Source organism: Rhinolophus ferrumequinum, chromosome 11 (assembly GCF_004115265.2).
Source record: "Rhinolophus ferrumequinum isolate MPI-CBG mRhiFer1 chromosome 11, mRhiFer1_v1.p, whole genome shotgun sequence".
NCBI classification, from domain to species: Eukaryota; Metazoa; Chordata; class Mammalia; order Chiroptera; family Rhinolophidae; genus Rhinolophus; species Rhinolophus ferrumequinum.
In genome coordinates, this window is record NC_046294.1 from 53,175,467 (window position 1) to 53,189,037 (window position 13,571).

Sequence of the window (13,571 nt, forward strand, 5' to 3'; positions counted from 1 at the left end):
GTATTTTCCTTAGAGAAATGTCTATTCAAATGCTTTGCCTATTTTTAAATTAGGCCTTTTGTCCCTCTATTGATAAGTTGTAAGTGTTCTTTATGTATTCTAGATATAAGTCCCTTATCAGATCTACGACTGCAAATATTTTCTCCCCTCCTGTGGTTGTCTTTTCACTTTCTTTATGATGTTCTTTGAAGCACAAAAAGTTTTAATTTTGATGACATCCGATTTATGTATTTTTATCCCTCTCCCCTTTTGTATGTGCTAACCCATTGCCTAATCTAAGATCATGAACATTTATGCCTATGCTCTCTTCTAAGGGTTTTGAGTTTTACCTCTTAAATTTAGGCCAATGATCTATTTTGAGTTAATTTTTGCATATGGTGTGAGGAAGGGATCCAACTCCATGCTTTGGCACGTGTATATGCAGTTGTACCAGCGCCATTTGCTGAAGAGACGGCTCAGAGTCTCTGAACCTCAGTCACTGCATCTCTAAAATGAGTTTTAAAACACCACCTTGCAGGGTGCTGTGAACATTCCATGAAATAGAGAGAAAAAAGTACCCCTTGGAAGCGGGGGGGGGGGTGTCCCTGGCACACAGCACATAGTCGATGCCTATACCTGAAGGAATGAACAATGAACTTGAACGTGCTCTGAAACACGGGTCATCATCATTACCATCGGTCCAAAGCTGTCCCATCTCTAGAAGTCTGTAGCATTCATGGCCTCAGCTGCTTGTCCCAAGAGCCTAGTACCGTTTCTCAGGAACCCCTTTTCTCAGGGGCCCTGATAATCGCTTTCTTCTCCCCGTCCCTTTTCCCTCTCTTATATTGTACCTTAGCTTTGCATTAAATGTTCTTGGTCTTCATTAATTAATCAAATGAAAATCGTTAACCCACTCAAATCTTTTTCGGCAAGTTGGTGGGAAGGCATCAACGAATGATGAGTCAGTCAATGAAAAGGCTCCTGTTTTAAAGTTAGAAAAGTGAAGCCCCTAACGTGATCATACAGGCCACCCCACATGTAGGTGCCACGGGGGGGGACCTGTGTGATGCCATCTCCAGCACTCTCTACACTCCCCCGCTCCACCTCCCACTCTGGAAAGATCCTTTTAAATCACATCCCCCTCCTCCATGGTGTTTGCAACACCTCCTGATTTAGTTTTCTCTCTGCATTTCATTAGTGTCCCATTTGCCTCGTCTTCCCGATGGTCTTCCTGATGTCAGGCAGCCGTTAAACAGGAGACCCAGCTGGCGACAACGGTTCCTGCTTCCCGAATGAGGGTAAGGGGGACACATGGAGGAGGAGAACTGAGGTCCCTGGGCTCTAACTCCACACGGTGCTCTGGTGCACTCTGCTCAGGCCAACACAGTAGCTGGACCCCCGCTGTGCACCAGGCACTGGGGGCTCAGAGATGAGGGGCTGTGCTTGCCCTTGAAAGCCCTAGCCTCACGGGGATGGAGGGAGAATGCCTGTGCCAGGTGCCGCACGGACTTCACCCTTCTGGGCAGGCAGAGTGAGTGACAAAGAATGAAGGAGTGAGTGCAGAGAGAGAGGCACTGGAGACATTCCCAGAGGAGGTGACGGCGTACGTAAAGGCAGAATGGTATGAACAGTGCAAGCAAGTAACGATAAGCAGTCTTTTGTGCAATTACTTGTTTACCCATTCACTCATTCAATGTATATTTAATGAGTGCCAGTGTTCCCAGCATAAGAACACTGCGGGGGACAACATTAAGTAAGTCCCTCACCTCATGGAGCTTACCTGCCAATGGGAGAAAACAGAAAAAAGACAAACTGACAGAGTAATATATAATGCATCGGGTGGAGACACATGTTAAGTAGAAAAGATCAAATGGAAGAGGGCACAGGAAGAACTGGACGGGGAAGATTGCTGCTTTTACAGGGTGGTCAGAGCAGGTCCCCTGCTCTCACCTCCGCTGCGTCCACTTGGCTCAGACCACTGGCCTCCTGCCGTTCCTTGAGCAGAAAACACGCTTGTGTTCAGGACCTTTCAGCCCCATGTGTGCTCTGCTCACTTGGATGGTCTGTTCACTGCTCTTCCCTCTGCCTGAAGAGCTTTCCCCGAGACTGGCACAAAGGCTGGTATGCCTTATGCCCTGAGACAGGCGTGTGTTCATGGGTCAAGGAACAACCAAGAACCCGATGTCCCTGGTGGGTCATGGTGGGTCCTTTGGCTTTTCCTCTGCGTGAGATGGGGAGCCACGGACGGTTTGGAGCAGAGGACGGATCTAATCGGACCAGTGTTTTAACAGGTATCTCCATACCTGACCCCGGGAGGGAAAGGGGGCAGCAGGGCCTCCTGAGAAGGCCACTGCAATAATCCAGGTGTGAGATGTGCCGAGGAGGGGACAGAAGTGATGGGGTCAGTATAAATATAGCCCAGAGTGTAAGAGGAGGGATGGCGGACACAGGGCTGGGGAGAAAAGGGAGCACATTGTAGACAGAAGACTCTGCCTGTGTCAAGGCTCAGATTCAACCCCATCCTGTCAGACTCAGATCCTGTTACCTGTATTTCTGCAATGGTTTCCCTCCCTCCTTGAGTTCAACACACCTTGCTCTAGCCCAGCTATAATGAGGGACCCCATGTCTGGGCTCCAAGAAGCTCCCACTGGCAGCGAAATCTGTGTTCATGTGTTGTGACACCCACGGGATGTTTGGGGGACCGGGAGGAGAATGGCCCTGGATGGATGGATTTAGAGCAAGAAGAGGGGGTCACACTTAGATTTAGACGGAGTGGGGGATGAGATTCAATTTTTTTTATTTTAACTTTCATGTCATCACAAGTGAGCCTGGATGGGGTTGAAGAGTCACCTTCAGCTTAGTTATCTTCCCTCGCTGATTGAACCTCAATTTTCTTATATTAAAAATGGAATTGTAAGAACTACCTCATGGGCTTGTGGAAGTCATAAACAAATCAAGTACTTGGCACAATGCCTCAATACATGTGACCCCATCTTACCTGTCCCTCTGTATGAAAAGCTAAAAACCTTAATAGGTCTCTTCAGAGAACCGTATGTCTTGACTGCTGAGCATGTGTCCCTGTTTGTAGTTACAAATTCTTCAGGCTGAGAGCAGAGGCTACCTTTGCTTTTGTTCCCTGTTACGTCCCCAGAGCCTGGCATTGTCTTGAGCCCATCCTTAATATTCAATACGTCTTCATAGAAAAGCTACATACGAGTAAATGATTGAATCAGAGGCTATGTAAGGTCTAGGCTCTGACACTTTTTAGCTGGGAGACCTCAGAGAAGATAGTTCATTTCTCTGAGCCTCGGTTTTCTCATCTGTAAAATGGAAATAATACTATCTACTGTGGCAGATGCAGTTATTGCTCATCAAACAGTCACGTCTTTCCCACCTTTCCCAGAGGCCTAGAAATCAGCCAATGCATGTGACTAGTTCTGGTTGATGGGTTGTGTGTCACTTCTGGGCTGAAGCATGTAAAAGCCAGCTACCGCTTCCCCTGCTGCAGAGACCAAGGTGGCCACCTGTTCCAGGTGGCACACCTAAAATACAGCCAAGCTTTCATCAGCCTAGCCCGAGTCACCAGGTGGAGCAGAGCCCCTCACCCACTTCAGTTAGACATGTAGCATGAACAAGAAATGAACCTTCGCTCTGTTAAGCCACTGAGATTCTGGAGTGAATTTATTACTGCCACATAACTGAGCCTAGCAAGCTCAGACTTCTACTTGGCAAAATTGCTTGGAGGATAAGAAAAACTGCGTGGTTGCTAGGAGGTTTTCAATAAAGGCTTGTTCCCCGGGTGCTGGCTCCTTTGCCTCTTCAGACTCCTTCACCCTGACCCAGCCTCTATTTATGATTCCACCTTTCTCTGTGCCATTTTTTCTCCTCTAGCTTGAAATATCCTTGTAGTTTTTTCACCCAATCCGGGTGTTTCTTACTGTTGTTGTCATTGCTCTTCTGCACAGCAGTATGAAGAAAAGCCTCCCGGGAGCCATTCTGGCCAGCTGGATCGCTGGGCAGCCACCCACTTACCTCCTCCTGCCCCATTCTCTACTATGCCTCTGATCCCACTCTAGCTCAGCTTGAAATGTAACCACCAAACTCTGGACCCTGCCTCTGGTCTCCTGCAGCCTAGAATGAACAATATTGTCACTGCTGCTTCCATGGTCCTGGACCTGCCCCTGGATGCCAGCTCCTCCATCACTTCCCGGCTGGATGTCTGGCTCTCGCCTGCCTTCTCCTCCCACCCTATTGGCTGCTATCTTGGCTTCCAGCGCGCACCAGTTCTCCTACTGCATTTGCTCCCCGAAAAGACCACCCCCACTCTCGCCTGACCTCCTCCACTTCTCAAGCTGCTTAGTGGCAAATGTCTTCAACCAAAAAGCAATCATGGGTTTGGATTCTAAGATGGTATTTCTCATCAAGTTGGTGACACAGAAAAATCAGAGCAGAGGAGGGGACTGACCTGGCTCCATGTCAGCATGTTCTGAAGAGTCAGCAGGGTTCGTGGGCCCTGGAGCCCTCTTTCCAGGGCCATCCGATCCTGGAGGACAGGGCAGGATCCTTTCTGTTGAAGCAGAGAACACAGACCCAACTGAGTGAGGTGGCCAGATGCCCCACACCCTTTCTCACAAATCTCTCCCCAGCAGGCATTGCAAACACACACCAGTGGGGAGATGGGTTCCTAGCTCCTCAGCCACACAGAGAAGCAAGTGGGTCCCAAATACCCTGCGAACCCCACGCAAACTTCCTCTATGCAGCCTTCTTGGGAAGCTCTGGGGAGTCTTCTTCTGTTTCCCCATATCATCTTGAGCCTCTTTCCTCATCTGAAAGAGGTAAACTCTGACCTAGATGACATGTGAAGTCCTTTGTCCCGCTAGAATTCTACGATGTTGAGTTTGATTCATTTCCGATCTGCAAGGCCCAAGGAGCTATCTGCGTGCGATAAGCTTTGTGAATTGAATAAAAGAAATGCTGTCCCACTCACAGAAGGGTGAGGGGAGGCTCAAAGTCATTTGCCTTTTAAGTCATTTGCCTCATTCCTTGCAAGAGGAGGACGTGGGATCTAAACACAGACTCTGAACACAGGCCCTCAGAGACGCACGATCTGGGTACTTTCCACTGCACCAACTACCACACTCACCCGCTGACAACACCGCACATGGCTTTATAGCGAAGACCCACTAGGCTAAAGAACAGAGCGTGGAGAATACGTTTGGGAATCTGAGGTACAAAGCCATTATTTGAGAAATTCCCTGAATCCACATTTGTCAAATATATGGAGGATCCTCACTAAAAGGCATTATGGTCTACTGTAAGGTGAGGAATCACAGCATTAAAAATGAATTGCTCCAAAGTGTGAAATTTTTCTAGCTTCGTTTGCATTGCATATATTTCTTTATTGTAAAAATTCTCGTTATTCTCATCAAAGTGTAAAATATGAGGCAGGAAAGGTCACCAGGCTCTGCTCAAGTGCAGAGTAACCCTTCTTTTCCTTGGGAGGGGTGCCGGGGGGCAGGCTGGGTAGAAGACCCGATGGCCAAAGCAGAATTAAGACAGAGTTCGGAGGTCAGCCTGGAAACGTCCTTATCAATCATACCATGTTCGCTAACATACAAAACAGGCAGGACACTACGGAGGGCAGGAGTGTTATTTTGCGCATCTTGAGGAAGCAATCGTGACTACTATGCTCCCAATTTCTACTCTGCCTTGTTCATTACAAATGTACCCTCCACAGGACCAGAAAGCAGCAGGAACGAGCTTTGCTGTAACAGTGGGCAGGGTAAGAGGCCCTTTCTTCTGTCCGGTCCTCTCCCCAGGTGCCCCGTGCCCGGTGGACTTTAGGACGCAGCTGTTGGCTTTGCCCCCAAGGGTCCGGCTGGGGTCTTAGTCACATCCAGGGACTCGGATGACACACTCAGGGTCTTTCTCAAACGCTCTCCTTTGCCCAAATTATAAAATTGCGCTCTGCCTCCATCACGTGCGCTTTAGGCTCTCCTCAGTACCTTCCGATCCCTCCCCCTTGAAGAAGCTGCAGAACTGCCGCTTTACTCCTCCTCTACCCTCACCTTTGCCGTGGCTTCAGGGAAAACCTCAACGCCTTTCCTGCTGTTCGTTTCCTTTTCAAGTCACATCCCTGAGTTCCCTCTTTTTCAAAGGACCTCCAATAAGCGTCACAATGACTGTTAATAAACCAAAACACTCATGGGTTGACCAAAGGTTTTAGAAGTATTTCTGTACTAGTAGCATTTTTATGGAGGGGAAATCCAGTAAGGAAAGGAGTGTGGTATTTACTCATTCACTTCCTCACTCATTCATTCATATACTGCGTGTTAGGTGCTATACAGGATTCACTGAGGACTCTGCAACAAATCCAGCCCTCAGGAAGCTTGCAGGCTGGCAATGAAAGTAAGACCTGGCCACAAGTAATTATACTGCTTGACAGTTTTGTAAGAGAGATACAGATAAAACCCAGTGAGAAGACAGAGGAATGAAGAGGTCGCGCTGGCTGACAAATCAGGGAACATGCACTGGACAACATATCACTTAAGCTCAATCTTGCACCAGAGATAGTATGTTAGGTGGGTGGCATGGGGACAGGGCACAGTGCTTCCTATGAGGCAACAGAAGCACGGAGGGGAAAGAGTGACAAAGAATGAGTGCGGAGCTCAGCTTTCCAGAGTGGGGGCTGGGTAGAGGGAAGTAGAGGACATCATACTTGACAGGTGATATGGGTTCCGACAGACAGGGCCCTGAATGACACTCTAGAAAAGATGGCCATTATTCAGTCAATACTAGAAAGCCATCGAGGGCTTTTGAGCAGAGATGTGACCCAGTTGGAGATCTGCTGTAGGAAGTTGAATCCGGCAAGTCTTGCACAGTATAAATTGGAAAGGGAGGTGCCTGGGGCAGGAAGCTCCTACTTGTGTGTCAAGCATTGGGCACAGTGTTTGGTGCTGGTACCTATTTGATCTCATTAAACCTTCTAGACAACTGCAGGAGGCAAATATTATCTTTCCAGACTTGCAGATGAGGAAAGGGGGCTTCAGGAAATTTAAGCTGCTTTCCCCTAGTCCCCCAGCTAGGAAGTGGTGGAGAGAAGATCTGAACCCTGTTCTTTCCAGGTGAGCTATAAAGGGTGCTGTGACACTGAGCATGACACCTGCATACCTGATACTGCCAATAAACCTTCTACCCCCAGTGCACCTCTCCGCCTGCCCTAGGGAGAGTGGAGGTATGACCACTTCCTGGGCTGCATTTCGAGCACCCCCAGTGGAATTAGGTACAGAGTGCCTTTCCCCAAAGTGACCACAAATCAAGGAGATAAGATAATGCTTTGAGCTGGGTCCCAAACAACACTGACTTTGGTCTCTTGCAGAGAATTTCAAAGGTAGCAGGAGACCATGCTCCTCCCTTGCTAGGAGTACTTGCTGCCGTCTCTCCCTTCTCAGCTAAGGCGTGGTAGCAGGAGAAGTGGATCCAGGAGCCCAGGAGGACATCGTTTGGAGGCAGGGAATCTGTTTCCTCATGGATATGTGAGTATTTCTAAGCTCCGGGCTGAATTCATATTATTGGAAGGATTGCCTGGACGATTCAATGCACTCGAACTGGATACCTGCAGATGGAGGTGATGGCCACGAATGACTTCCAGCAAGACGCCCGCTGTAACACTTTTTTTTTTTTTTTCCCCCAAGGGGAGAAAAAATGTTTTCATTCTAAACACAAGACATGGTGAGAGTGGGCTGTGCACCTAACATCAGGGTGCAGGTTTTCTTAGCAGTGTCCTGACAAGAGCAGGGACTTTGGAAACAGATAAAGTGGGTCTGAACCACACTTTGCTCAGTGACCGGCTACGAGGCCTTGGGCAAACCAATGAGCTCCTTCAATTTCTTCATAATCAGGTGGGAATGATAGCAAAAGATTAGAGAGACTAAGTGCCAGATGCTTGATACATACAAAAAATGCACTATGATTTCTTCTCATTTTTTTTATGTTCAACATTCTGGTCATTGCTCTCACGATGAGGTTGCTCTGCTCCTCAAAAAGGTACCAGTTGAAAAAAAGGATTTTCAGAGGAAATAAAGTGCTGAAATTATACCAAGTTGTTCATACCCTTGACTTAGCACTTACTACCAGAGTCGTATAATTATTTGTCGCCACGTCTTCGCTTCCACCAGACTGGGAGGTCCTTGAGAGGTTGACCACTGTATCTTTAATTCCCAGCACATAGCTGTCCCTTTCTACTTCCGTTACCTTATTCTGAGATCCAAACATAACCAGAGAGTCTGCAGTTCCTCTGGGATTTTATTTTCTGAGCCTGTTTTAAAGAGTGACTTTTAAGCAACACCTTCAAGAGCCTGTCCAATCCTCTGAAAACCATCTCCTTCTCAAGGCGTCATTAGGACGGGGTACTTCACCTTGCTACTTTGTTAAAAGCTTTGGTTTCTAATCCAAGCCGTTATATGTGCCAACATATTTAATAACATCTTAATAATGCCAAACCTCCCAGGATCGGACCAGAGTGGGGAGAGATCCGGGGTCTACCAGGATACTAGAAGGGCGCATGGCAGAATAGAGAGAGGTGAAGCGTCAAATCTGGACTCAAATCAGAGCTTGTGCACAGTACCTAAGGTGGGCTAAGTGCTCAGCAAAGCTTCATTCCCTTCTATCCTCCTGACTCCAGAGAAAAGCAAAGCCATAAAACTTGTTGCAAGTAAAAGAGGGAGTGAAGAGTCACCACATTCCTGAGTCCACTTAGATTATGGATTTAAAAATTTTTTTTAAAGCTTTTCTCCCTAAGGACTGATGGAAGCAGGTTATTTCATTTTAATTATGGCAGCTGCAGCTGCTGCTTGTAAACTCAAAGACAAATTTTCAGATTAAAAAGAAAAAAAAAATCCCCACACATACAAACTCATCGACAGAATCAACTGTACACATAGAACGACACCTCATAGAGAAAGCACATAAACAGGGTGGAACAATCTGGAATGTCCTGCTAGAGACACTCAGATCCAGGGGGAAATCCATGGGTGTGCTTACCCCACTTTTCCTCCCACCTCACCTCCTGTCTCCAACATCCAGGACCAGCTGAGGAGCCGCGCAGCGTAATGGAACATTTCCTGTTGAGCAGCTGTGCATTTTTAATGCACACATGGGGAAATAAAGGCAGCAGATGGTTTTATGCAATCTTCCTATGGACTTTGAACTGGGCGTCCTCATTCACGAAGGCCTAACCAAGTTTTCTTCTTACAGGAGCTCTGTGGGTCCAGCCCACCAGCCCCACGCTTGTCACGGTGAGGACCAGTCTGCTGCCCAGGAAAGCGGGGGGAGAGCTCATCTGCCGTTTTCTGGCGGCACCGCAGGCTTCTCTCTTGTGGTTCTTCCTCGACGCACTCACAAGTGGTTCTCAAAGTTAGCATGGCACGCAAGGGCTCGCGAATCCTTCACACGTGAGCTGTCCATACCTGCATCACGTGGAGAGTTGTCTTTGAAAGAATTAAGGACCCATGCCATTGCAGGGACGGTTGTCGGAGAGGAGGCTGAGTGGAGCAGGTGGGGCACCACTGGACAACTGCCGGGGAGGGAGATGGAAGGTAGCAGGCTCTCACCAGAGAAAGATCGTGTGCTTACAGGGGTGTGCGAGAACCCTGCCTGTGAGACATGGCTCATGTGGAAGCCCGGAGAGGGGAGGAAGCAGTTCGCCAAGAGCCACGTGTGCCAGAAAGCAACCCGATGAGGTCTGTGGTTTCAGTGGGGAGTTTATTCAATTTTCTGAAACTTGCTTTTATTTAACTAATGTTCACCTTTAAGCTCTTCAAACACACCATCAAACGTTCTGGGATTGGAATGCAGAGGACAAACACAAACCCTTGCTCTCAACCGCCTGCATGCTCCCCGATCTCCGGGTCTTTGCTCAGCTTCGTCGTCAGCCTGCAAAGCCTCCCCGTCCTTCCACGCTCACCAGCTCCTCCTCTTCCTCCAGGAGCCAGGGCACATGCCGGAACTTCCACGGAGCCGTCTCTGCTGTCTGATCACAGCTAAGGTGCTCGCATGCCAGAGTCACCAAGTCCAGCTGATTCGACCACTAAGTCCCGGGGCTAACCCGATCTTTCTGCTTCAAATCCTTCCTTCAAAGCACCACACCCTCAGTGCTGTTCCTAAAATGCAAGTCTGACCCTGCCTTTCCTGGCTTGATACTGCTGTTGGTCTCCACTGTCTTCAGGGCAAAATCCAAACCCCTCCATATAGCAGACAGTTCTCTTTGCCATCCAGCCTGGCGACTTCTCCATCCCAGTGTCCGGCCGCTCTTCCCTCAGACCCTCTCTGCTCCAGCCAGACCTGGGTGTTTTTAACACCTCACTGTCTTCCTGCTGCTCTTTCCCTTGGCCTGGGAGGCCCCTGGAGTGCTTGCCCACAAGTTAGCCATGCAGCACCCCATCTTATTCTGGGGAAGCACCTCCCTGATTCTGGGAACTGCTTTTTCCACTGCTCCCATCATGAGGGCTGTGAGCGTTATCAGTGCTATTTGGCAACTATTTCTGGCTCTCTGCCTTCCGGGCACAGGTGGGGTGGCACACCCTGACAGGGCCATGTCACTAATTGCGGCATGTGGGTTGTGAGCAGAAGTGTACCACTCCCAGGTAGAAGGTTTAATTGCAGATGTAGGACCCTCTCGAGTTCTCTTTCACTCTGGTACAATAATTGGCACAGTGGGACGACTTGTCAGCAGGGGGAACTATCAGGGAAACCCTCCCCTCTCCCACCACTCCCAATACACATGGCGGTCATGGAATATGAGAGAAAACAAACTCTTTGTTGTTACAAGCCACTACAATGTGGGGGTGATTTGTAATCAACATTAATTAGCTGATCTGAAAGATGTGTGGGCCCTATGAGAATTGTATCCCTAAAGAGCGCTGCCTCCCTGGCCACCACTGATTGATTCTGGGCTGGGTACCCTAACGAAGCCAGGGCAGTCATAGTTCTGGGCCCCCTGGCTGCCCTTGCAGAGAGAAGAACCTGATCAAAGATGGACCAGTTAGAGTTCTCCCCAGGGATTACTGAACACAGGAAGTGAAATAGAATGTATTCTCTAATAGTGAAGTTTGCATGATGTGAAAACTTGAGAGCTATTAGTGACCATGTGGTTGCACTGAACTCTGTCCTCCAAAAATGACAGGTTGGAGATCTAATCCCTCAGAATGGGACCTTATTGGGAGGTAGGATCTTTATAGAGGTAATCAAGTTAAAACAAGATCACTGGGATAAGTCCTACTCCAATATGACTGGTGTCCGTATAAAAAGGAAAATTTGGACACAGAGACAGACACGCACATGGGGAGAATGTCGTGTGGTGACTGGAGCTCTGCTGCCACAAGCCAAGGACCTACAAGAAGCCAGGAGAGAGGCCTGGAACCCGCTGCTTCCCTCTTGAGGGAGCGTGGCCCTGCCCACGCCTTGATCCTGAACTTCTGGCTTCCAGAACTGTGAGACAATAACTTGCTGTTGTTTAAGCCTCTCAGTTTGTGGCAATTTGGTAACAGCGGCCCTTGCAAAGTAGTACAGTGGTGGAAAGTTGGTCTTTGGTGAGAGATAGGAGCTCACGAGTCTGAGAGAAGCAGACCACAGAAGCAAAAAGAGACAAAACGAATTTAATAGAACAGAACTAAAACCCTGATTCCAATTCCACGGCATCTCTGCGTTTTCTCTGGCTGGAAGGTTCAACTCCTTGGATCCTATGAAGCAGTAGTGAAAGTCCTTCTGCTTCGAGTTAATTCTGAGGTTTCTGTCACTTCGAACCAACAGTCCTAACACTATTAATATTTAATAATTATCATTATCATTGAAGTTAAGAAATGGAAAGCAATGTCGGTGGCTCCAACTGATGCTGAATTTACCATATTGGTGACTGATAAACAATCAAGCTCACTGCTTCCACATGCTGTCCAAACACATCCCAGGAAGAGACAGGGTCCCCTCTTGTCTGAGTGCAGTAAGCTTCATACATTCACACAGTTTAATCCTCCTGGTGTTTTCTTTTAATCTAGCAACAGCCTGAATAAAATCTGAAAAGGATTTTCTCCTGCTCAGTTATGCCTTTTTTCCCAATCCAAACACAACTGCATGCCGGGCCCCTTGAAACGCTCCAAAACAAAACAAGTCCAGCCCAAATCCCTCATCGCGTTTCATGTTATTTTCTTGGCTGTACAAACTTAGGGGCCTTTGTTTCTTCTGCTTTGCCCTTGGACTCTTCCTGCCCACATTCCCCTCTGTCTGAGCTCCCCTGCCAAAACAAGCTAGTAGAGGAGGAGAGAGACAGTATGAGGGAAGGCAGGCTGGAAAGGATTAACCAGCTCAGACAAGAGCTGGAGGTCCCCTGAAACAACTCGCCAGCCCTCTGGAATAACCACTGAACACAGGCCGTCCTGGGCAGAATGGATGGATAGCAGGATGTGGCTGATGGGTTTGATCTTGTTGAATAAGAGATCATTGTCCCAGGGGTAGTTGAGCTCCTGGGGCTGCCACCATTGCAAGAAGATCTTCCACCTTGAAGTTCCTACCAAGGAACAGGGATGCCGCTCTCCTCAGCAATTACTCACATGTGCCAGACTTGATGACTACAGATCTTACAGTCCACTGCCCCTCTACAGAGCACAGGAGGAACCTGATTTCCCTTCATTTGTTCTATTCAGGAGATCATATAAAACCATGATACCTATATCAAGCTGCCAGCTGTCATGATCAGAGACCTTAGAAAAGAGTAGGAGTTTCTTGGAATGGGTGGGGGCCAAATCAGCCTTGAACAAAGAAGATGGTGGGGATGAGCGGGCCGAACAGATGCCTGTTTGCCACACGTGCTGCTCTTCTCTGTCTCACAGGGAACTGCAACGCTCAGGCTCCCTCACTGACCAGCTTCTGGGCGGGTAGGTTTGGCAAATGGAAGAACATGGCAGAAGAGAGGAGGTGAGAAGAAGAGAGAAGCTAGGGTATCTCCCCCTCTCTTGGTGGTCTTAGCATCCTTGGTAGCAGCTACGTAAGCTCTGTTGCTTCAGGTCCTGACAGGCACGCTACGTGATGGTTCTGGCTCCTGCTGGATGGTCCCACCTTCTGGGGTCTAGAAACCTTCTCTCATTATTTTGCCAGCCTAGGGCTGGCTGTGTTTCCCTGTTGCTGCTGATCTCTGGGCTGCCTCAACATAAGCTGTGTAGCTTCTTAGCCGTTTCCTCAACTGTGTGACCAATTCTCTACATTAAATCCCCTCTGTTGAAAGACCAAGAGTGGTTTCTGTTTTCCTGCCTAGACACTGAGAGGGGTGCTGAGAAAGAATCTGCAGGTGGAAGCACCCTCTGCAGCCGCTGGTGCAATGGATGCACAAAGACCCATAGAGCTTGGGCTGGAAGAGGCAGCCATTGCAGAACTGACCACTTGTAGTCAAGCCCAGGAGGGAATAAGTAACAGGCAGGGCACCTACGGGGTAAGTAAGGTTGAGGAGGCAGCCCTGGAAGGAGAAGGGAAGGGACGCATCATCAGGTCTCTGCTTTTGTTTCCACGAATCGAGCCAGCTTGAATGTGACTACTTGTGTCGATTG

The 13,571-nt window shown here is 48.5% G+C and overlaps 1 protein-coding gene across 1 annotated transcript in view; it reads right to left on the reverse strand.

Moving 5' to 3' along the window:
* The window catches only part of TENM4 (teneurin transmembrane protein 4), a 719,375-nt gene that overhangs the window by 487,128 nt on the left and 218,676 nt on the right, over positions 1-13,571 (reverse strand). Inside the window, exon 3 of the mRNA XM_033120388.1 lies at positions 4,445-4,546. Coding sequence (XP_032976279.1) covers positions 4,445-4,454 — 10 coding nt within the window. The 5' untranslated portion in view covers positions 4,455-4,546. The remainder of the gene's footprint in view (positions 1-4,444; positions 4,547-13,571) is intronic.